This window comes from Myotis nattereri, assembly GCF_964212035.1.
Source record: "Myotis nattereri genome assembly, chromosome: 4".
In the NCBI taxonomy this organism is placed as follows: domain Eukaryota; kingdom Metazoa; phylum Chordata; class Mammalia; order Chiroptera; family Vespertilionidae; genus Myotis; species Myotis nattereri.
In genome coordinates, this window is record NC_138079.1 from 104,713,998 (window position 1) to 104,737,682 (window position 23,685).

At 51.9% G+C, this 23,685-nt stretch overlaps 2 protein-coding genes across 9 annotated transcripts; one reads left to right on the plus strand and one right to left on the minus strand.

Moving 5' to 3' along the window:
• Positions 1–3,825: 3,825 nt before the first annotated feature.
• On the plus strand, positions 3,826–8,635 carry TUFM (Tu translation elongation factor, mitochondrial). 2 transcript variants are annotated; one of them, XM_081089625.1, is made up of 10 exons: positions 3,826–3,959; positions 4,062–4,256; positions 4,936–5,102; positions 5,345–5,449; positions 5,536–5,700; positions 5,856–5,988; positions 6,073–6,177; positions 6,297–6,448; positions 6,532–6,651; positions 7,574–8,635. In XM_081089625.1, exons 1-10 carry the CDS (start codon positions 3,917–3,919, stop codon positions 7,745–7,747), a joined length of 1,359 nt encoding a protein of 452 aa, XP_080945751.1. In that variant the 5' UTR covers positions 3,826–3,916; the 3' UTR covers positions 7,748–8,635. The 2 variants fall into 2 exon arrangements, with proteins under 2 accessions (XP_080945751.1, XP_080945752.1); XM_081089626.1 differs by lacking the exon at positions 6,532–6,651 and having other exon boundaries at positions 3,843–3,959.
• A 2,374-nt stretch (positions 8,636–11,009) lies between these two features.
• ATXN2L (ataxin 2 like) lies at positions 11,010–23,332 on the minus strand. 7 transcript variants are annotated; one of them, XM_081089093.1, is made up of 24 exons: positions 22,940–23,332; positions 21,439–21,475; positions 21,159–21,215; positions 21,007–21,078; positions 20,489–20,639; positions 19,744–19,868; positions 18,853–18,944; positions 17,979–18,179; positions 16,981–17,156; positions 16,738–16,845; positions 15,759–15,953; positions 15,594–15,665; positions 15,289–15,359; positions 14,817–15,109; positions 14,667–14,736; positions 13,994–14,140; positions 13,796–13,868; positions 13,518–13,705; positions 13,021–13,150; positions 12,810–12,931; positions 12,433–12,645; positions 12,067–12,256; positions 11,704–11,740; positions 11,010–11,462 (listed from the first exon to the last, which is right to left on the minus strand). In XM_081089093.1, the coding sequence occupies exons 1-23, from the start codon at positions 23,239–23,241 to the stop codon at positions 11,709–11,711; spliced, it is 3,117 nt and encodes a 1,038-aa protein (XP_080945219.1). In that variant the 5' UTR covers positions 23,242–23,332; the 3' UTR covers positions 11,010–11,462; positions 11,704–11,708. The 7 variants fall into 7 exon arrangements, with proteins under 7 accessions (XP_080945219.1, XP_080945218.1, XP_080945217.1 ...); XM_081089092.1 differs by lacking the exon at positions 11,704–11,740 and having other exon boundaries at positions 11,010–11,439; XM_081089091.1 differs by lacking the exon at positions 11,704–11,740.
• Positions 23,333–23,685: the final 353 nt, after the last annotated feature.

Below are 23,685 nucleotides of genomic sequence, written 5' to 3' on the forward strand. Positions count from 1 at the left end.
CCAGGGGCAGCTCCTGCATTGGGCCCTCTGGTGGTCAGTGCGCATCATAGTGACTGGTTGTTCTGCAGTTCGGTCAATTTGCATATTATCCTTTTATTATATAGGATGACGCATATATAGTACAGTGCAGTAGCTAAGTGCACACTTTGGAGTTTAGTTATATTGGGTTCCTTAATCACCCTGGTGCTGTTTTCTCACCTGTAAAATGGGGGCAATACCAGCTCCTGCTGATAACTGGAATGGTGAGTTGAGGTTTTTTCCCCGGGGTTGTCTCTCTCAGTGCTGAAGAATGAGCTCCGAGGACCAGAAGATTTAAGCAAAAGTATGGAAAATTTATTACAAGCAGACTTAGACTCCCCGCATGGGGAGGGGGGCCCAATAATGGCTGCCCATGAGCCTTGTAGTCCAGGGGTATATATTTGCTACAAGCCTGCTTTATATCTACCTGTGTCACCACCTGACTTCTTTGTTCAGGCCCAGCAATGGACCTGAACTTTGTGTTTCTATGTATTTGTACACTTTTTTTGCTGCAGGCCTCCCTTGGTTTCCCATACCTCCCGTTCGGTCCAAAAACATTCTATTATTTCAGCATGGTTGTTTTTTGTGATTAGGCTTACTCGAACTGCTGTGTCTGTCCCTGCCTACATTCCACTTGCCTTTGTTTCACACTGGACCCCTGCCCTATCTGCCTGCGTTCAAGCTAACTTCTCTCACTGCCACAGAGGGTAACACTGAGAAGGGTGTGTGTGTGTGTGTGTGTGTGTGTAATAAATAAATATGGCCCTGACCGGTTTGGCTCAGTGGATAGAGCATCAGCCTGCAGACTGAAGGGTCCCAGGTTCGATTCCAGTTAGGAGCATGTACCTTGGTTGCGGACATATCCCCAGTAGGGAGTGTGCAGGAAGCAGCTTAATCGATGTTTCTCTCTCACCGATGTTTCTAACTCTCTATTCCTCTCCTTCTCCCTTCCTCTCTGTAAAAAAATCAATAAAATATATTTAAAAACAAATAAATAAATTGGTTTCCCTTTCTGTGCCCAGACCCTACTGAACATAATTTAGAGAGGGGATTCAGGAAATCTTTTTGAAATATAGTTAATTGAGTCCTAGGATCTTGTGCATTTTGGAAACATTAACCAGGGTTAAAAATAAGCATCTGCTATTATCATTCCAGGGTGATGAGATGAGGGATGTGAAAGTTAAAGGTTATATACTCTCCTTGAACTCATTCATTCAGTTAACAGACATCTACTGAGCACTCACTGGGTGCCCCGCCCTGTGTTAGCTGCTGGGGACAAGCGGGAATAAGAAAGACTCAAGCTGCTCTCTCTCTTTTTTTAAATGTATTTTTATTGACTTCAGAGAGGAAGGGAGAGCAAGATAGAAATATCAGTGATGAGAGAGTATCACTGATCGGCTAGATCCCCGAACACCCCACACTGGGGATGGAGCCTGCAACCCAGCATGTGCCCCTACAGGAAATAAGCTGCCACTGGGAGTCCAACTGTTACCTGTGTTAACATAAAAACATTCAAACCTGTAAAGAATTTTTGTGAGTTTATTTGAGCCAAACTGTAGACACTTGCTGGGAAGCAGAACCTCAACGGATTGAGATAATGCTCCAGAGAATGGCAGGTTACATCTATATTTATACACTAGAGGCCTGGTGCATGGATTTGTGCCCTGGTGGGGGTCCCTTGGCCCCGCCTGCGGGGATTGGGCTGAAACTGACTCTCTGACATCCCCCAAGGGGTCCCAGATTGCAAGAGGGCACAGGCCAGGCTGAGGAACCCCACCGGTGCATGAATCCATGCACCAGGCCTCTAGTATGCATATAAGATCTTTGGTTAGCCCTAGCTGGTTTGGCTCTATGGGTAGAGCATCAGCCTGCGGACTGAAGGGTCCCAGGTTCGATTCCAGTCAAGGGCACATGCCTGGGTTGTGGGTTTGATCCCCAGCAGGGGGCGTGCAGGAGGCGGCCAATCAATGATTCTCTCTCATCACTGATGTTTCTATTTCTCCCTTCCTCTCTGAAATCAATAAAAATATATTTTATGCCGAAACCGGTTTGGCTCAGTGGATAGAGCGTCGGCCTGCGGACTGAAAGGCCCCAGGTTCGATTCCGGTCAAGGGCATGTACCTGGGTTGCGGGCACATCCCCGGTGGGGGATGTGCAGGAGGCGGCTGGTCGATGTTTCTCTCTCATCGATGTTTCTGACTCTCTATCTCTCTCCCTTCCTCTCTGTAAAAAAATCAATAAAATATTAAAATATATATATATATTTTAAAAAAAGCTTTGGTTAATCTCTTCCCGCCCTCCCCTTTCCCTCTCCCCTCTGAGATTCATCAGCCTGTTCCATGTTTCCATGCCTGTGGTTTCCGTTCCTGAGTTGAGCATCTGCCCCTGGTGGTCAGTGGGCATCATAGCTACCAGGTGGACGGCTGGTCGCTTAGGCTTTTATATATACAGACTGCAATCAAAGGAAGGGATGTAGGTGGGTTATATGAAATCCAATGGTGACAGACGAGAGAGGCAGGAAAAAGCAAAATCGGGAAACCCCTAGGATTGGATAAAAAGTAAAATGATAAACACATACTTAGGTGGGTGCAGGAACAATTAACATGATAACAATGAAGGAATTTGTGATATCTGTCCTGGTATCCTGGTTGTGCCCTGAGTGGTCTGGAAAAAGGGAAGTTACAAGTTACCCAGACACTTCAAGGGTATGTTATTATAGATGCAAAAAGACAGATAGGCTCAGTTAAGGTAAAGGGTGACCTTGTCAGTGAAGATACCGGTCTAGGATGTAACCACCCACCATAACTGTTTAATGTCCAACCATCCTTTGTGGTTACTTTAGTTCTCTGAGTTTGCAAGATCGTCATGCAGGCCTTCCCTGAGCTTGTCAGGTTAGCACGCGGTCCCTTCTGTCCACACCAGGTTCATAGGTCAATGCTCAACCACCCCACCAGGCCAGCTGGGCTCAAGCTGCTCTTAATGGTACCTGAGGGTGGTCCCTCATCCTTGGTGTCATCAGTAAAACTGGGTGGATGGGTGAGGCAATCAACAGGGACTTATTTCTTGAACTGCTGAGGTGTGACGGTGGATGGCAAGGCTTGTCTGTCCCCGCAGGCTGTGGGCTAGGAGGGCAGGTTTTTGAGGTTTAAGGACTGTGCGACCAGGAGGCCTCGGGACCCCACTCCTGCTTCTTCTCCAGCTCATGCATTCCCAGAGCAGGGTCTCTCTCTGCGGTAGATGTTACTACTGTAATCCCATTTTACAGATAAAAAAACAAAGGCTCAGCACTGAGGTGGGTCTTACCTGAGCCCCACCCCCGAAAGGCGCCCAGGACCCTCTTCCTCAGCCCGCCGCAGGGCCTCGTCCTACCTCCCTCTCGACAGACCCGCGCAGTGGGTCGGACTCCAGGGGTTCGAGTCGTGGACGTTCCCGAGCAGTCCGCGCCGGGGCCGCCTCTGCCTGGCGGAGGCCGGGAGCCTCCCTCCTCACCCGGCCTCCCCGTACCTACCTCCTCCCCTAGGCGCAAACACAGCCCGCCGCTGTGGGAACCCCGGAGTGCGCAGGTCCTCCGGGCGCTGGTGCATCATGGGAGGCTCACATCGCCCCCTGGCGGCGTCGGAGAGAACTGCGTGCTCCCTCCTCCCGCGGGGCCCGAGTGGGTGTGGAAACCTCCATCCTTCCCCGCCCCCGCGCTCCAGTATTTACTTTCCTTGACGTCTTCCGGCCCGCGCCCGGAAATCGGCGGAGATGACCATAGAAAACTGGTGGCTAGAGGTGCCCGGATTTGCCCTCTTGGTCCTCACTTCCGCCGGAAGTAACCTCCGGTCGCAATTGCCCTCTCTGCACGCGCGGGCATCGGGTACCTCGCACCGGTACTCGGGGCGTGAGTACGACCACGATGGCCGTCACCACCTTGCTGCGCGCGACGCCCCTCTTCAGCGGTGAGGAGCGGGGAGGGCGATGACACGTGGGGGTCCGGGGACACGCGGGGGTCGTCGGGAGTGGCCGAGCTGCGACCTGACTGCAGGCCTCTGCCCCGGCAGGTCTCGGCGCCGGCCCGACCCCACTCCTGCAGGGCCTCTTGCGGCCGCTGACGGCTCCGGCACTGACCCTCTTGTGCCGCGGCCTGGCCGTGGAGGCCAAGAAGACCTATGTGCGCGACAAGCCCCATGTGAACGTGGGTACCATCGGCCATGTGGACCACGGCAAGACCACACTGACCGCGGCCATCACGAAAAGTAAGCGGGTTGCAGAGGGGCATCCGGCAGCGCCCGCTCTGCAAGCGGGACCTGGAGCCCGGGAGGCGGGCCCGCACAGTGGCCGCTGGAGGTGTTTAGTGTCGCCCCAGGAGCCAGAACTCCAGTGGGGGGGGGGGGCTGGAAGATTTCTGTTCAGGAGACAGATTTCCCCTGAACAGAAGAACTTTGTGGTGCATAATTGGGGGACCCTGAATGGCCTCCCTGTAGCCGTAGGGACCGCCCTGTAAGCGGAGGCTTTACCCTAAAACAGCGGTTCTCAACCTGTGGGTCGCGACCCCTTTGGCGGTCGAACGACCCTTTCACAGGGGCCGCCTAAGACCATCCTGCATATCAGATATTTACATGACGATTCATAACAGTAGCAGCATTACAGTGATGAAGTAGCAACGAAAATAATTTTATGGTTGGGTCTCAACATGAAGAACTGCATTTAAAGGGCCAGAAGGTTGAGAACCACTGCCCTAGAAAGTCCCTGAACATGACCTTCAGGCCTTTCTTTCTTTCTGACTGGTGATCTCTGCAGAAGTTGAGGGAGGGTCCATCCCTCAGGCTGTCCCATTAAGGTTGTGTAAGTGGGAGGGACCTGCGTGTGCCCTGAGCCCCGCCTCTACCTCTGGAACTATAGCTGAGAGCTGTGTTCGCTTGCCTTCCCCCTTAGTTTTAGCCGAGGGCGGTGGGGCCAAGTTTAAGAAGTATGAAGAGATTGACAATGCCCCGGAGGAGCGAGCCCGCGGTATCACCATCAATGCAGCTCACGTGGAGTACAGCACTGCTGCCCGCCACTATGCCCACACAGACTGTCCCGGCCACGCCGATTACGTTAAGGTGAAAGCATTGCTGGGACAGGCCAGGAGCTGCCTCCTGTCAGGAGAACCGTTAGGCTTGTGGGAGGAGCTTAAGATACTCAAGGTGTTTAGGTTTGAGGTCATGGATTTGTGGGCATGGCTGATTTAAGGGGGTGGTGAGATGGCAGAGAAAGGCGAGCCTCAGTTCCTAACGGCTGTGCTTGGCTAGATGGATGTGGAGCTGAGGTCACTGAACGAGGCTGTGTTTCCTCCCCTACCCAGAATATGATCACAGGCACTGCCCCCCTTGACGGCTGCATCCTGGTGGTGGCAGCCAATGATGGCCCCATGCCCCAGACCCGAGAGCACTTACTACTGGCCAGACAGGTATGCGGCGCCTGGGTAGGAGTGGAAAGAGGAAGCGAGGGGAGTTGGGCCACTAAGGACACCATCTCCCTCTTTCCCATCCGCAGATTGGAGTAGAGCATGTTGTGGTGTATGTGAACAAGGCAGATGCTGTCCAGGACTCTGAGATGGTGGAGCTAGTCGAGCTGGAGATCCGGGAACTGCTCACTGAGTTTGGCTACAAAGGGGAGGAGACCCCGGTCATCGTAGGCTCTGCCCTCTGTGCCCTTGAGGTGAAGGCAGGGTCAGGCAGGGGCTGCTGTGGCAGAGGATGGGGCGGGATAGGCATCCGGAGCTGTGCTCTGAGTCTGGGGGGGGTACTAGTAGTTCTTGGTAAGCAGAATGGAAACTTCAGAGTCCTGTCATACCCCTCCCCCACCTCTTCCAGCAACGTGACCCTGAGTTAGGCCTGAAGTCTGTGCAGAAGCTGCTGGATGCTGTGGACACTCACATCCCAGTGCCCGCCCGGGACCTAGAGAAGCCTTTCCTGCTGCCTGTAGAGTCAGTTTACTCTATCCCTGGTGAGGACCCTGCTCATTTGCATTCTCTCCCCCTAACGAGAGCCTTGCCCAAGGTCCCTAATGTCCTTTCTTGTTCCCTCCCAGGCCGGGGCACGGTGGTGACAGGTACGCTAGAACGTGGAATTTTGAAGAAGGGAGACGAGTGTGAGTTCCTGGGACATAACAAGAACATTCGCACTGTGGTAACAGGTATGGGAAGAAAGCCTTGAGACCCAGGGGCTGGCTCCAGGATGACCTCCTGCCTTACAGACCCCTGCGCCTTCCCTCTGCTCCAGATGGTCCTCCCTTTCTCCTCTTCTCCCTCCTAGGAATTGAGATGTTCCACAAGAGCCTGGAGAGGGCAGAGGCCGGCGATAATCTTGGGGCCCTGGTTCGAGGCTTGAAGCGGGAGGACCTGAGACGTGGCCTGGTTATGGCCAAACCAGGTTCCATCCAGCCCCACCAGAAGGTGGAGGCACAGGTGAGGCTTCAGGCAAAGGACAGGGCTGACTGAGGCGGACTGCCCCCTAGAGGCAGCGCTCCTAGCCACTTGCTCTCCTCCAGGTTTACATCCTCACCAAGGAGGAAGGTGGCCGCCACAAGCCCTTTGTGTCTCACTTCATGCCTGTCATGTTCTCCCTCACTTGGGACATGGCCTGTCGTATCCTCTTGCCTCCAGGGAAGGTATGGTGGGTACAGGGATGGGGTGTGAAGGCGCGCTCTTCATATTAGGCCTGCGTCACTTACAGTTCCAAAGATGTGACAATGCGGGTGACTTTTCCTTGGGTGAAGAGAAGCTGGCTGATGGTGTAGAACAGTGGTTCTCAACCGTCTGGCCCTTTAAATACAGCTCCTCATGTTGTGACCCAACCATAACATTATTTTCGTTGCTACTTCATAACTGTAATGTTGCTACTGTTATGAATCGCAATGTAAATATCTGATATGCAGGATGGTCTTAGGCGACCCCTGTGAAAGGGTCATTCGACCGCCAAAGGGGTTGTGACCCACAGGTTGAGAACTGCTGATGTAGATGAACCTAGTGATGGAAGGGTCTGGACCAATGGGTTTTGGAGGAGTGAGTCCTCATCCACTATTCCCTAGGCCAGTGGTCGGCTCTTTGGCCCCTTGAGTATGGCTCTTACACAAAATACCGACTTCTGCGCATGGGCCACGAAGTTTCAATCTCATTGTACGTGCACCCACACGTGGTATTTTGTGGAAGAGCTACACTCAAGGGGCCAAAGAGCCGCATGTGGCTCGCGAGCCACAGTTTGCCGACCACTGCCCTAGGCTGAAGTAGTTGAAAAACTTAGTTATATTACCATTTACCCAGAGACTTCTATACGTACGGCTTAGAGAAGTTCCTAAGAGACCTACGTAGCCCAAAATTTCAACATTTTCCCTTAAGAACATACCTTAGGAATACTGATCAGTTCCTTTTTTTTTTTGCCTTTACATCTGCCTGGCAGCTGGGTTGAAGCTGTTCCCAGAAATCATCATCATGCTGCATTTCCCCATAATCAGTCACTTTGGTAGCCAGCAAATCAGTTGGAATAAAGACATCTTGAAGGCCAAGCATGATCCCTGTTTCTGTCCCCTCTAGGAGCTTGCCATGCCTGGGGAGGACCTGAAGCTTAGCCTCATCTTGCGGCAACCAATGATCTTAGAAAAAGGCCAGCGTTTTACTCTGCGAGATGGCAACCGGACCATTGGCACTGGCCTCGTCACTGACACACGAGCCATGACTGAGGAGGACAAGAACATCAAGTGGAGTTGAGTGCGGACCTCTGCTCAGGCTCTTGTATGCAGGGCTGTGCTGGCCAGTGTTGTTTCTCATGCCCCCTTCCCAGGGCATAGGCTGCAACCCAGCAGAGTTGCAACTAGACCATCACTTCTCCTGGCCAGAAGGGCCACACGGCCTGCCAGGTGAGGTAGGTCAATAAACTGTTCTGTGAATAGTAAGCTAGCCTGGGTCTCGTGTCCTTTGTTTAAGTTGGAAGGATGGAGGAATATAAAAAGGGAGCCAGAGCCAGGCTGGCGTGGCTCAATGAACCAGGTCATGGTTCAATTTCTGGTTGGGGCATATACCTGGGCTTGATCCCCGTGGGGAGACATGAAGGAGGCAGCCTATCAGTGATTTTCTCTCATCACTGATGTTCCTCTCCCTCTCCTCTGAAATCAATAAAAATATCTTTTAAAAAGTGGGGGAGCCACAAGCCCAGGAGGTGCCCTGGAGCCGGCTATTTTAACTGAGTTCTCTCTCTAGCCTTAGTTCATCTCAATGAAAGCTCCTCTTTGCTGTGGCAACTGGAGAGAAGCAAAGGGCTGAAAGCTCGTCTTGTGAGCTTTGTATGCTACAGTAGAATATTAGCGGATGTCTTTTTGGGAGACGGTGGGAAAGGATTTATCACTTGGAGCCAGCATGGGCTCAGCTCATTTCCCCCTTGTGTAGGCACTGACATTAATGTCTACCTCTCCTTGTTTAAGCTCTGATATGTATCATCTCTGGAACCAGCACCCATATGGTCTGTACTTGATGGGTTATTACTGTGGTCACCAATTCCAAATAGGCTTGAGAAGATGTAGAATGAAGGTTTCACTTTTCAACGTTTGAGAAAAATGCTGTATCAAATAATCAGAATAAAATGCTGAGGTTTTTAAAAAATTGAGGCCCTGACTGGGTAGTTAAGTGGGTTAGAGTGGCATCTTGATGCACCAAGGTTATGTGTTTGATTCTTGGTCAGGGCACATAAAAGAATCAACCAGTGAATGCATACCAAAGTGGAACAGCAAATCAATGTCTTTCTAAAATCAATTTTAAAAAGAAAAAAAAAAATTGAACCTACTGACCAGGATGCTGCCTTGAAACAAACAAAAGGTAACATTCAGCAGGGAATAATGGGTACACCTTTCACATTTGGTCCTGACAAATGAGTATGTCCCAGACATCCATTCTACTGAGTCCTGAGAGGAGAGGCTGAGGGCTGTTTGGAAAAACGCAGAACCTGATTTGACTCATGAGGAAGAGGCTCAAGGGAAGGAGGATTTAGGATTAAGAGGGATTCCTGGCTGGCTGGAATATGAGCTCCCAACTTTGAGATTTCTGCTCTTAGGGGAAGATAAAGCCAATCTGCAATTTTTTTTTTTAAATGTATTTTTAGCCGAAACCGGTTTGGCTCAGTGGATGGAGCCTCAGCCTGTGGACTGAAGGGTCCCGGGTTCGATTCCGGTCAAGGCCATGTGCCTGGGTTGTGGGCACATCCCCATTGGGAGATGTGCAGGAGGGAGCTGATGTTTCTCTCATCATCGATGTCTCTAGCTCGCTCTCTCTCTCTCCCTTCCTCTCTGTAAAAAATCAATAAAATATATTTTTAAAAAAGTATTTTTATTGATTTCAGAGAGGAAGGGAGAGAGAAACATCGATGAGAATCATTGATTGGCTCCCTCCTGCACGCTCCCCACTGGGGACCAAGCCCACAACCCAGGCATGCGCCCCTGACCAGAATCGAACCTGGGACCCTTCAATCCGCAGGCCGGCGCTCTACCCACTGAGCCAAACCAGCCAGGGCCAATCTGCAATTTTTAACACATCAAAAGGACTAGTAGGGCCCTGGCCGGTGTGGCTGTTAAGTGTCCCATTCACCAAAAGGCCGCCAGTTCGATCCCCAGTCAGGCACATCCCTAGGTTGTGAGTTCAATCCCTAGTTCAGGTGTGTATGGGAGGCAACCAATAGATGTTTCTCTACAAAATCTTTAAAAAATTTTTTGTTTTTTTTTTTTAGAAGTACTACTACTTGCCCTAGTTGGTTTGGCTCAGTGGATAGAGCGTGGTCCTGCGCACTGAAGGGTCCCGGGTTTGATTCCAGTCAAGGGCACATGCCCAGGTTGCAGGCTCGATCCCTAGTAGGCCCCGTGCAGGAGGCAGCCAATCAGTGATTCTCATCATTAATGTTTCTCACTCTCTCTCTGAAGTCAAAAATACATTATTAAAAAAAAAAGTACTAGTTAACACCTGCAATTAAAATCACTCACAGTACTAGAGACCTGCACTTCAAACATCCTCAGGCCTGCCCGGCCAGTGTGGTTTAGTGGTTGTCTCAACCTATGAACCAAGGGTTGAAGTTTGATTCCTGGTCAGGGCATATGCCCAGGTTGCTGGTTGGCTGGGGCACATGCTCAGGTTGTGGGCTTGATCCCCAGTGGGGGTGTGCAAGAGGCCCTATTGCTGTTACTATCTCTCCCTCTTGGATCTCTCCCTCTTGGAAAGGTTTTCCTGCTTCTTCCATCATTGCCCCCACAACCCCAACTGACATCCCCTAGAGAGTGCTTTAATTTGGGACCTCAAAACTTACCCTCCCTCCCCAACCCCATGCCCACCATGTTTCAGATCCTGGGAATTCTTTCCCAATAGCTCATCTTCATTCTTCCTGTCCCAGTCCCAGCCAATTTTCTCTGGCTTTGCTCAGAGCTAAAAGTCCCCTGCCTACAATTAAGCACCAGTCCTTACAATTCCCTAAGGGTGAAATAATCTCTATTTCAGACAAAACCAAGGCCAGGTCAAAAAAAGAATTCCTGCTGCCTGGAACAAAAAACCCCAAACCCCTGAAGCCTGATTTTTCTACATCTCACGCTTGGTTCTTGTCCTAGTGTAGCTCCAATTCCCCATCACCTGGCCCCCCAACCTAGCCCTCCCCCTTTTCCCACTGCAACTCCCTTTTTATAGGTCTCACCCATACCCAAGACCACTCACCAGTCAAACCTTTATTTCCAATGGCCACACACACAGAAGTGCATTTCAGTCAGTAGATGCACTTCATGAGGACCAAGCTGGAGGGGAGGAAATTCACTGGGAGGTTGGTGACCTGTCAGCGGTAGAGCCAGAAGGGGAGCATCCTCAGGCTGAAGGGCCCACCTTGGGAACCGTATCACACCACATTTAAGACTGATGGCCACATCTTAACTGTATTCTCCAAAAAGTAAACTTTAGGCAGGTTAAGTTAGTTTAAAATTTTATTTTTTTAATTTTTTTTTATATTTTTATGTAATAAAAAGTAAAAGTCCTTGTCCAACCATCCTTGGGGGGCATCTGTCTCTCACGCAGGTCACTCAAGTTAATGGGGAAGAAAGAACGGGGCCCAAGTCTGACATATAAATAATAGAAAATAAAAGATCTTCCGTTTCCAGTGGGGGACAAGAGGATGGGAGGGCAAGATGGGGTGGGGATGGGCAGGGGCAGAGCAGGAACCCCCCCACCCCCGCTGGACCCTGGCCCACCCACTTTGAGGCCTCTCCCATTCAAGGTGCTTGGCAGGAATTCCCCAGCTCCCCCGGGGAAAGGGGGGGTTTGGGGAGCTGGGACTGGTCCGAGCTGCTGGGGGAAGAGACATAGAGATCACTCTTCCCTCCACTCATGGAGGTCTCAGGTCGCGGCCAGGACAATCTTCAGTTCCCCGGGGGGTGGAAGGGGAGCTGCTGGGAGGGATGAGATTGAACTGGTTGGAGGGGAAAGAGAAGAGAGCAGGAGCATTAGAACCCAAGCAGCTGTCCCTTCATCCAATGCCGTCCAGTGTGGGGTGTGGGGGGAGTGGGTAGGAGCGGCCTCCTCAAGGTGTCTCATGGGGCTGTCAGAAGCACAAATCAAACACTGTTTCCCAGTGAGCCAGAGCCCTTCCTCGTGTGCCCAGCTCAGCCCCCCACACCCCAGCCTGGCCCTGTCTGCTGCGCTGCCCTTACCTCGGCTAAGTCAGGAGACAGTCGGGGTCACTGAGAGCTGGGGAGGCAGTGGGGAGGGGGGCTGCTGGATCACAACTGAGCGAGGACGGAGGGAAGCAAAGGACAGAGCCAGGAGCAAGCCCCTGGCGGCGGCGACTGTGGCTTCTGCCCACCCTACATACTTCACAGACAGGTGCAGGTCGGCAGGCGCCCTGTGGGACAGCCCTGCCTCCAAGACCCCTCACTCCCCACCCAGAACCCGTGCATCCTGCCCCACCTGCAGCCCATCAGCTCTTCCATGCCAAATTCCCCCAGCTAACGAGAACTCACGAATCCTGTCATCGGCTCCTCCTGGAAATCCAGGCGCCTGGCCAGGCTGCTCACCTTGGGGGTGTCCGATGTAGGGGTAGGGTGAGGGTGTGGAAGCTGAGAGTGCAGGCACCCCACTCTGGGGCACTGCGCCTTGGGGGGGTCCCCCATGGCTCTGGGGTGGGTGCAGCAGCATCACCTGGGGCGGGTGGGGAGCCCCAGGGTGAGGGGGCGGGGCTGCTGTGATTCCAGTTTGGACATGGGCCTGCAGAAAACAGAGAGTAGTTAGGAGCACCCCAGAAGCCTGGCAAAGGCGCCAAGAATCCTAGTGTCAGGAGCATGACGTAGAGGCAGCACGGCACCAGGGACTCAGGACAGTCTCGTGGCCCAGGTCCTCATGGCAAAACAAACCCAGACAAAGCAGGTTCCTGGAGTTCTTACCTGGGTAACATGGGCCATGTTGGTGAAGCCGTGGGGCAGCTGCTGGTGGGCATGGATGGCATACACAGCAGCTGGTTGGGGGAAGCTGCTCTGAGGGGACTGGGCAGAAGGTCCCGGTGGCAGAGAAGGAGGCGTGCCTGTCAGGGCCCCTGGGTGGTACAGATTCTGCTGTGGCTGTCCACTGCCCAGGTGTGGGGCCTGCCCTGCCTGGTGCTGTCAGGTGAAAGGGAAGGTTAAGCGCCACTCACTGCTCTGATACCCAGGCCTTCTACCCACTGACCCCTAATCCACCCTGCTGGGGAAATACCCCAAGCTCTACCGCTCTCCCTCAGCCACCCACTCCTGCCCCGACCACTCAGCTCCCCCAAGGCAAGCACCTGGACAGGACTGGGGGCCGCATGCTGGGACTGGGGCTGGCTCCCCGTAGGCGTGGTGGCCGGCTGCGGCTGGTGGGCATGGAGCTGCGTGGCATGGTGTGGATAGGACTGGTGAACAGTGGCTACAGATGGAAGGAGAGATAATCAGTGCTGAGCACATGGAGGGGACTGAGGAGCACAGCCTGGAGGGAGAGGGTCCAGCAGAACTCACCATAAAGGGCTTGGGGGGTGGGCTGCTCTGCTGAAGGGTACTGGGGGGTGGAGGACGACACAATGGCCTGGGGATGGCTCCCCGATGTCAGCATGCGTGGGTTGCTTTGAAGCATGGGGGCAAACACCGGCTGGAGTGGCAGAGAGAAATGGTCGGCACAGACTTGGAAGGCATACTCTGCACAGCAATGCTCTGGCCTTGTCACAACTACCTTGTTGGACATTCACAAATAACCTAACTACATAGACGCTATTTTACTGACACTTAAGTCAAGGCTTGGGTGATGGCTGGTTTTTAATTTTTATTTTATTTGTCTGGGGCTTGGGTCTTTAGGTGCCTTGCAACAGGTCCTACCAGAGCCAGGACTGAATCCCCAGCCTGGCACCACCACCCAGAACGCTGCCTGCCTCTCTCACCAGCTCCTCCGTGTCTGGGAGGTGGAGATGGGATCCTAGCAAGGCCTCTGTGCCCCCGTGTCCCTCCCGTGCTTCAGTCACCTGTGAGGGATAGTGGGCCATGGGCTGCATCATGGCGGGCTGGCCCGGGAACTGCTGTGGGTTGTAGGGGATGTAGGAAGAATACGGTGTGGCAGCCACCAGAGGTGGGCCAGCAGCAGCGGCAGCCTGCATCATCGGAGGGGCCGAGGCAGGCTGGTGTTGGTCCGAGCGCTGGGGAGGCAGGGAGCCTGGGGGCAGAGGAAAAATAGTGCAGAGCTCAAGCTCCATCTGCCAGGAGGCACTGGGCAGCCCCGACTGCCCCTCCCGACCCTGCTCACCTTTTGCTCCCCGGTACTTGCCCTGCTGTCCAGGCACTGAGTTGGATACAGGATATGGATACATCTGAGGTGCCTAGGGACAGTAATGCAGAGAAGGCTGAATGGCTTGCATACAAATGCCCAGAACAGGTCTGACCTGGTCCCTCAGCCACCCCAACCAAACCTCTTACCCTGGGCCCACGGAGCCCCTTCTCTTACCTGAACAGCTGGTCCCATGTGGATCTGAGGTATGTAGGAAATGTACTGGGGGCTATACAGCCCACTCTGGCCTGCTGTAAGCACCGGGATGGAGGGAGTAGAATGAGTCCGGGGCCCCGGAGAAGTTGGGGTACTGGTGGATTTATTCTGTAAGAGGCAAGGGAGGATGTGTATAAAGTATCTTAACGATTTTTCTATTACCCATAACAACCCCCTTGCCTATACAGTAACAGCATTTATGGAGGGAGTGTTGTGTCCCAAACACATTCTACACTCTATTTTGGTTAAGCCTCACGTCAACCTATGAGTTGGACACACTCGAGTTATAGCTGACAGTACTGAGGCAGAGGTAGGTTAAGTGGCTTGTCCAAGATCACTTATAAATAAGTACAGGGGTTTAAGCCAAGTCAGTGAGTCCAAATGAAGCTCATGCTCTTAACTACCACACTCAGACAATCCCTGAGCCAAATGCTAAGTACCAGAGAGAAACCCATCAATACTTGTCGGACATATCACAATCCTTTGCCACCCAGCCCTGAACTTGGTCTGTTTTCCCCAAACCAGCCTACACACTTTCACACGTCCTCTCTCTGCCTGGTGGCAAGCACTCTCCCCTCCAGTGCTTCTACCCCATTCCCAAGTCTCCTTTATGGAAGATGCTCCCCCATCTCACCACAGACAGCAGAGGCTTTGCAGGATTGAACTCCTTGGCATTAGGGTTCAATGTGGACTTCTTCACTTGTCTATGAGAGAAGAACAAAGTAAATCCTCGTGGCTTGCCCCTCATCACCCCGACACCCACCCACCTCCACACCCAACTCACTCGGCAACAGGGCCCTCATCCTTGTCATCTCCCTTGATGAGGCCCACTGGGGGGCTGCCAGTTTGGCTTGGGCAAGGTGGTGGGAGCTGATCTGGCCCCTCCGTGCCTCCTGCTGGTGGCAGGGGCGGTTTGTCCTCCTTATCCAGTAAGGACTCTGTCTTGGAGATCGGGGACCCCATGGGCTCTGAAGTTAATAGACCATCAACTTCCTTCTCCTTCCCCTTGGCCTCCTCCTTTAAGATCCGGGGAGGAAAAGGATCCAGGCAGGTCTCCGGAGAGCTACTGGGCTGAAGCTGGAAGGAGAAAATCACACATACAACATTGGTCCAGACCCAAGGCCTTGCTTCCTTTGTTCACCCTTGCTCTCACCTCTGCTACCCCACCTAGTCCTGTGCCTCTTCTTTAAGTTGCCTAGACCCCCTTCACCTTCACCCTGTTAGCATCCTAGAGCTCATCCCCACACTTTTCTCACCTTAAACTGGGCCCCAAACTTTCTCAGTTCTTCCAGCTGAAAGCGTTTCTGTTCATTCTGAAGGCCAGGGACTACGAGAAACAGTTAAGAGAGAAAATATACATTTCTTTGTTCAAAGGTGGCTACACAGTGCCAGTAGCCCACAGTATAAAAATCTAAAAAACAGAAGAACCACCCAAGGCCTAATAGACTGTTTTTGTTTTGTTTTGAATAGACATTGTTTTTTAATTCCAACAGCTTTCTAACCGAAATGCTCTCCTAATCAAAGGGGCATTATACTTTGGCAGAAAAAAAACAATCCTTACCTTTCCCAGATATCCGGGACAGCTCCTGGGATTCCAGAGTTCTTCCAGGGTCCTTGGCCACAAGTTCTTTTACTGAGCAAGAGACAGACAGACGGACACCTGAAGGTCTTCTTTCCCAGAACCACACTTCACATGGTCCACAGCCCTGAACCATCTGGCTCTTACCATCCGTGGGGGCCAGTGAGATCTTTGGAGAAGCTGGGGAAATGGAACCTACTCCAGGATCCACAACTGATGACGTCACAGGGATGGAAGCTGAAGAGGTTGGTACTGCCGAGCCAATGGGAGGCTCAGGACAGGAGGCTGAGGCTGGGGCAGGGGCAGCCGACTTGGGAGAGCGTGGAGGGTACATCCGGCCCACTGGAAGAAAAGGGAAAGCTGCACAATGGTTACTGCTGGCCAATTATCAATGGGTACAAAGGACTTACTAAAAACACCAAGAAAAGTTGATCCACTTTTTTATATACAAGTTCACAAACCTAAATGCCTAGAAGGGCAAAGCAGGTAAAATGGCCTCATGGGCACCACGAAAGGCTCAAAAAGGGCAGCCATGACTCAGTCCCAGCCAACTGAAGCTATGCAGCAAGAGAGGTCAGTGTTGCCTTAGCCGTCTGGCTCAGTGGACAGAGCATCGGCCTGCAGACCTAAGGGTCCCAGGTTCGATACTGGTCAAGGGCACATACCTTGGTTGCAAACTCAATCCCCAGCCCAGTCAGGGTGTGTGTGGGAGGCAACCAATTGTGTCTCTCCCCCTCCCTTCCACTCTCTCTAAAAATCAATGGAAAACTATCCTTGGGTGTGGATTAACAACAACAAAAAGACAAGTCAGTGTTGGCAGAACTTCCTGTATTTCAATAAAATTAGAAATTGTCTGATTTCTCCTATTTTAAAGTGCTGGCAACTAATTTAAACAAAGTTATCTGCCAGCCAGACACACCCACAAATCCAGACACACCCACAAATCACTATATTGGGGTTTCTGCATGAGGGAAACTGAAAAATTCTTTGCTAAAAAGCATAAACCCAAACCTTTCAAAATACTTTTTACATCTTGAAACTGTCTCCCAGACCAGTATTCCAACAACCGACATTTATATTTCTACAAATTCCTACCCATCTCTTCCTGTGACATGCTGAACTTTACCTGCAGGAGGCGGCGGAACAGAAGCTTCTCCAGGCCTACTGCTAGGTGAAGACAGAGTCTTGGCACCTCTCACAGGCCGCTGTGCCTTAGGGGACATGCGGGAAGGGCCTATTTTTTTTTTTAAAAGGTGGGAAAAAAAGAGGGAGAGTACCTGCTAGTACATTATCACAAATCCATCATCCTTCCAACCCATTCCTTTTAATAATCCTTCCCTGTCCCCCACAAGCCTGCTTCACAACTCACCTCCATTAATACCACGTGTCTCAGAACCTGGGCCAGGGCTGCTATTGTCAAGATGGTGAGGGCCACGGGGTGGCAAAGAGCTAAGGCCAGGTCGGCCGCCCCGAGAACTACTGCATCGAACTCCTCCCCGGGGACCTTCCCGAACTCGTTGGGGTAGAGGGATATACTTTCCTTCCCTGGGGGTGGAGGGAAGAGTTCAAATGAGGTCAAGTAGCCACAAAATCCACACATTTTGGAAAGATGAAGCCCTTCCTTTTAAAGTCCACCTTCCACCCAAAACACACACACACACACACACACACACACACACACACGCTCTCACATTCTCTCTCTCTCTCTCTCTCTCTCACATTCTCTCTCTCTCTCTCCCTAGCTCCAGCTTTTTGCACTATCCCAACTTGAAGACCTATCCTAGTTAAATGTTCTGTGGCTACAGGCTCATGACCTTACATTTTGTCAACCCTAACCCGACCAACCAGGCTAATATCCCATAATTCTACCACCCCTGTTTGATTCTATTTTCACAAAGGGAGTAATAAGAGATGCATATAGATCAGCGTTCTCAACTTGTGGGTTGCGACCCTGAAAAATACATCCTGCATATCAGATATTTACATTACGATTCATAACAGTAGCAAAATTAGTTATTAAGTAGCCACAAAAATAATTTTATGGTTGGGGGTCACCACAACATGAGGAACTGTATTAAAGGGTCGCGGCATTAGGAAGGTTGAGAACCACTGAATAGATGAATATGCAGAGAGAAAAAGAGAAAGAATATATATCAAAATTCTGAAACAATCTTTTTTTCTAACTTTAGTCTTGTTACTATGGGTAAAGCACTTAACCACTCTAGATTTCAACCTCCTAAAATAGTAATTGGGAATAACTATTTATTAACCTACATCTCATATGGCTGTGAGGCTCAAACAAGAGTGTACAAAACTCTTGGCTCATTCAGTGAGCCCCAAACATACCAGGCTGCCCCCAGGACTCACCGAGACACCAAACTGGGGCTCTCCCGTCCTGAGCCCTGCCGCTGGACTGCACTGTGCTTCTCCTCTTCGGTGCGCCCATCATCGTTCTCCATGGCAATCCGCAGGCGGTACTGGGGGCTGGACTCAATCTCCCGAGCCAACTGGGCTGCACGCAGCTCCCGCTGACGAAACTCTTCTGAGTTGTCCTTCTCTAAGGGCACCCTGAGAAGACCACCAGAGACCACCACCATCCCAGTGCCAGGGGACAAAAGGGAAAAAAAAGAAAAACATTTCTATCAGTCCTATCACAACCCAGCATTATTTAATGGACATCTACTAAAGTGTCCCAGGCAGAGCAGCAAGGCAGCTCTGATTCTGGGGGGACACTTAAAACACATATTTAGCCGAAACCGGTTTGGCTCAGTGGATAGAGCGTCGGCCTGCGGACTGAAAGGTCCCAGGTTCGATTCTGGTCAGGGGCATGTACCTGGGTTGCGGGCACATCCCTAGTGGGAGATGTGCAGGAGGCAGCTGATCGATGTTTCTCTCTCATTGACGTTTCTAACTATCTCTCTCCCTTCCTCTCTGTAAAAAATCAGTAAAATATATTTAAAAAAAATAAAATAAAATAAAACACATATTTAAGTACATTTTAAGTTCTAGAGGAAAAGTATGGACAAATGGGCAAGCAATTAATTTTACCCATGAGGTGGCCTGGAATGAAGATTAAAAGCATATTTTTGAAAGCAGTTCACAAGGCATAACAGGAGTGGGGGGAGGGCAATCTGAACACCCAGAAAAGCATGAAAAAAGCCAGGTTCCACCTAAAGACCCGCCCCTCCGTTGGTGACCCCAGGCCCCAGACCGCACCGCGCGTGGAGCCCGAGACACTCACGTGTAAGAGGAGAGGCTGCTGTCATAGGTGGTCTTCACGCCATAGTTCTCCTCATTGAACCTGAACATTTCGTTGGGGTCCCATCCATTGGACTAGGAGGAAGGAGGGACGATGTTTTAACGCCCAGCGAGGAAAGCAACAATGACCTATCATTTTCTGTCAGACTGGAAAACTGAAAAATCTGACCATACCAAAGATTGGAACACAGCTGTCGAGATTATCAACTAGAACTACCAACGGCACAAATTGGCAGTAACTAGTAAAACTGAAGTCATAAAACCTAAGAACTCCATTTTCAGGTTTATATCCCAGAGAAATTTTGGTATATGTGCATGTTCTAAAAATTCAATAAGGCAACTATGACAAAAAAAGCACAGATCAGTAGGGAAAGAGAGAAATACAACATGGGTATTCATAGATAGGTTCATAAGTAGAACAGTACACAACAGTTAAAAGCAATAAACTACATCTATGGAGCAACACAAAACATTCAAAAACAGGCAAAAAAGGAAACTGTTGTACAAATTAAACAGCAATTCTCACTTATGAGAATTTTAAATGATTCGAAGTATAGTAGCTGTTTTTTTTGGAAGAGAAATGTGCCTACACAGTATTCACTCTTGTCTAGACTTTGTGTTAAGTTGAAAAAAAAAATGACTTGAAGCAAACATTAACAATTGTCAATCACAGTCGGTGAGAGAACAGGTATTTCTGTTTTGTTACTTTCTGTGCCTTTCCAGTTGGAATCTGATTTCATGAACAGGCAAGAGTAAACAATCCCCCCACCCTCCCCAGAAGCAACTCAGTTCCAAGAATGACAGTGGTGTCAATAACCCACACTCTGGCAGCACAGCTGCCCAGCTCTAAGGGTCTCAGGGAAGGAGACTGTACCATATCAGAATCGAGGTCGTAATCATCACTGTTGCTGTCACCACCCTCCCAGCGCTGAAGCACCTTCTCCTTGTGTTCCCCATTCACCTTCGAGTTCATGGCAATGGCCGAATCAGTGAACTTGTCTGTGGGCACAGAGATGAAGATCAGGAATCATGTGGTATCACAGGCTTTCCCCCAATGCCCCCCTTCCCATAAACTGTTTAGAAGCAAAGAAAAGTTTATGTGTGCCACGGTTTGGGGGTTGGGTAGGCACAGCATAAAAATTATCATCTTAGCCCTAACCGGTTTGGCTCAGCGGATAGAGCGTCGGCCTGCGGACTGAAGGGTCCCAGGTTCCATTCCGGTCAAGGGCATGTACCTTAGTTGTGGGCACATCCCCAGTGGAGAGTGTGCAGGAGGCAGCTGATGGATGTTTCTCTCTCATCGATATTTCTAATCTCTATCCCTCTCCCTTCCTCTCTGTAAAAATCAATAAAATATATATTTTTTTAAAAATTATCATCTTAGTAAGTTCATAAGCAGCAAGGAGCTGGAAAGAAAGCAAACAGGAAGAGCCACAACATAGGCCAAATTTGTCCCACATTATCTTACACATCAAGATACATTCTCAAGAAAAATCCAGTCATCTTCCTCAGAAAACAAGGTGGTAAAATGGGTGGTTATGGGAGCAAATCAAGCATCATGTAACTGCTCTCAGCTCTCCATCACAGAGTGGGTTTGACATAAGAGCATGGCACAATACCTTTAGTGGCATAATTGAAGTCAACGTTTCGGAAATGGACAAGCATGACATCACTTGGCTTAAACACCATGGTGTCCACAATGTCTTCCCGACGAGGGCCACCTACTGGCTCGGATGCTTTCCGGTGCACAGCGTCTACTGCCAGTTCAAACTAAAAAAAAAAAAAAGGTCCCATTTTTCAACACCCAAGGTCAATATATTAAGGCAAATATGACTATTTTTCTCTTTACCTTTCTAAACTTCCCAACATCATGCATAATGTCTTCTCAATATCAGCCACAGAACTTAGCATAAGTCCCCAAATTAAAATTTTACACTTCAAATTTTAAGCGTTTTTACATTAAAGTAACCAGCCCTCACATTTCAGACCTATGCCTTTCATTGCTTGCAGCACTGAAATCCAGCGCAAGAAAGAAGAAATGCTGTCCAACACCACTCTATTCACATCTTCAATGAACCCACTTCATTATCCTTTCTTCCACACAACTCCAAAAATAAGCTACTTTAACTACACTGACCTTTGAGCTCAGAGTCTTGAAGATACCTTCATAGGTGGTACCATTCTTCACTTTTACATCACAAGTGGAGCCCTAGGAAAGTGTGAAAAATAAGAAAATCGAACAGATGCATGGCATCTCTCCAACAACCTAGAGGTTAGGTACCCACTTACCACAACAGCTGTAAGGAAATGCAGCATTCTGGAATTATTGTAGACACCCTCAAATACCTGTAACATAGGAGGGAGAAATAAATAGCCAGTTAACATCTCACCTTCCAAAAATGCATACTCCACACACCCCCACCTTGTAAGCGCCAGGGCCCCTGCCCTTCTGAGCCTACCGTACTATTTCTGTACCTAGTCTGTCCTATATTCATACACATGCGTCTTTTAGGTCTCAGTACCTTTTTTTTTTCTTGGGGGGGGGGGGGGGAACATATACACAACTCACCGGTGACTGTGGGGGTCCCTTCCCAGTGCTTTGTCCCCTATAAAAGGAATTAACAAACTAGTTATTGAAATCTGTTCAATCCCTCTTACACGATTAATTTCAAAGGACTTGGCATCCTAGAACCACACACTATGTGAAAATGCTGATCTAGGCTAAACTTCATCGACAAGATTTCCAAACTTTCACCTTATAGAGGAAAAAGGCACAGACATTATATACCACTAGACATTTCCTCCAAATGCCAGTAAAACAGTCTTCAACCAACCACCAATGTCTCACTCTCTCCAAGGGGCCAAGGCTGCATCCTTCCAAGAGACCACTGCTCCGGCATTAGCTAGATAATAACCCATCTCGGATGTAAAAGCGAAGCTCCGCCAGTACAGACCCGGAAGTCCCTAGCTCAGGCACGTTACCTCCCAAACAGAAAAGACAATCCTTTTCAGGGCCTTACGCCCCAATTCCTGGGAGGACGGCAGTCCGTCTACCACCACCTTTTCAGCCTCTTTACACATTCAGCTGGTCACCCACTCTGAGCGGGTCGTCAATCGCTGATAACCCCGCTCCTGGCTGGCTGATGTAACCAGCGGTGGAGGAGGCTGATGAGGGGGCCGTTGGCGGGGCTGGGGGACAGCGCAGCCGCAAAAGGTATCCACCGAGAGGCCTCGCCCGGTCTGCGCCTGCGCACTAAGACCCACGGGCCTCTTCAAAATACCCCCTCCCGCGATCGGAACCCACTGCGCCTGCGTGTGCCGCCACGCTCAGCTGCATTAACCCATACACAGAAGAGACCGAGCGGTGTCTGCCACTCAGCCACGACCCTCCACGCACACTCGCAGCCACTGCCCTGCTATGGGGCTCGCGGCGGCCCGGGTCTTCGGACGGAGCATCCGCGCGCACGTACGCAAAGGGCGCGCGCGCTCTGGAGGTTCCCGGGCCGCAGTCCCCCCAGGTCTCTCCTTCCGTCCCCCCGCCCAGCCCGCTCCCCTCCTACTGGCCAGACCGGGAAGGGGGAGGCGGCAACCCGCTCCAAGTCCCTCCCTCCCCATTGGCCAAACTGTGGGCCGCGCGCCCCCCTTCATTGGCTACGGCCCGGACCCCTTCCTGCAGCTGACTCCCCATTGGCTGAAGCCGGGAACCGCGAGACCCTTCGTGGTAATGGAGCTGGGGACCCCGATCACCTCTTCACCCCCCCAACTCCTCGTTCCGATGCGCTAGCGGGGTGCGCCCCGCCTGCCCCTCAGGCCCAGGCTGCGAGCCCTAACTAGGCTGAGAGCTGAGCATGGCCCTTCATTGTCCCGGTGGCTGTGGGGGGGCCCTTTCCCTCTGACCTGTTAGGGCCCATCCCCAGCCGCATGGGGGGGTTCCCCCGCCCCCCCTCAAAGGTGGCCAGGCTAGGAGCCCGCCTCGCGCGGTGTACTGAAGTCCAGACTGCCGGGCCGGAACCGAGCCGCTGCCGCCCTGCAGCCTGCGCTCCAGCGCCCGGAAACCCAACCCTCCTCACCTGGCGCTGCCGATGGCCGCTGCCCCTGGCCTCTCCTGGTGTTGCTGCTGCTGTGACGGCGGCTGCGGCGCCAAGATGCCCTCGGCTCCCCGGCGGAGCCCGCTCCCGGCAGCAGACGCAGGCCCCAGGCAGGGGGAAGCGGCAGCGGGAGGTCCTGGGGGAGCCGAGGAGGAGGCCAGGGGACCCGGGAGGCCACCGTTGGGAGGGCTGGTGCCCCCGGGAAGCCGGCGGGCCACGGCCTGTTGCGTGGGGGGCGGCTGCTGGGGCTGGGACGTCTGTTGTGCCGGCTGAGGCTTCAACATGATGGCAGCGTCCGGAAGGGGAATTAGGGGGAAGGGAGGGAGAGGAGGCCGCGGCTGGGCCCCCGCCGGAGAGCGCGGGAAGCGAAGGGGATTGGGAAGCTGGGGACCCGCCGTTGGCGGGCGGGGGGGAAGGCCCGCAGTGTCGGGGTGGATCGCGAAGATCGCAGCGCGAGGAAGCGCCGCGAGGCGGAAGGGGAGGGGGTCTCGCGGGCCGGAGGAAAGCGAGAGGGCGCGAGCCGGGCTGGCGCGCGTGCGCGTCGCCGGGGACGGGGAGGAGGAGGAGCGCGCGGGCGGGAGGTACCGAAGGGGGAGGGGCGGGCGGCGGCGTGGAGTCCGCGCGCGCAGGGGCGGTTAGCTGGGGCGGGAGGAGAGAGAATAAAGGTGAACCGCGCGCCCCCAGCCTTTCGCGTGGGGAAGGGGCGGCGCGGGCGCTCACGCGCGCCA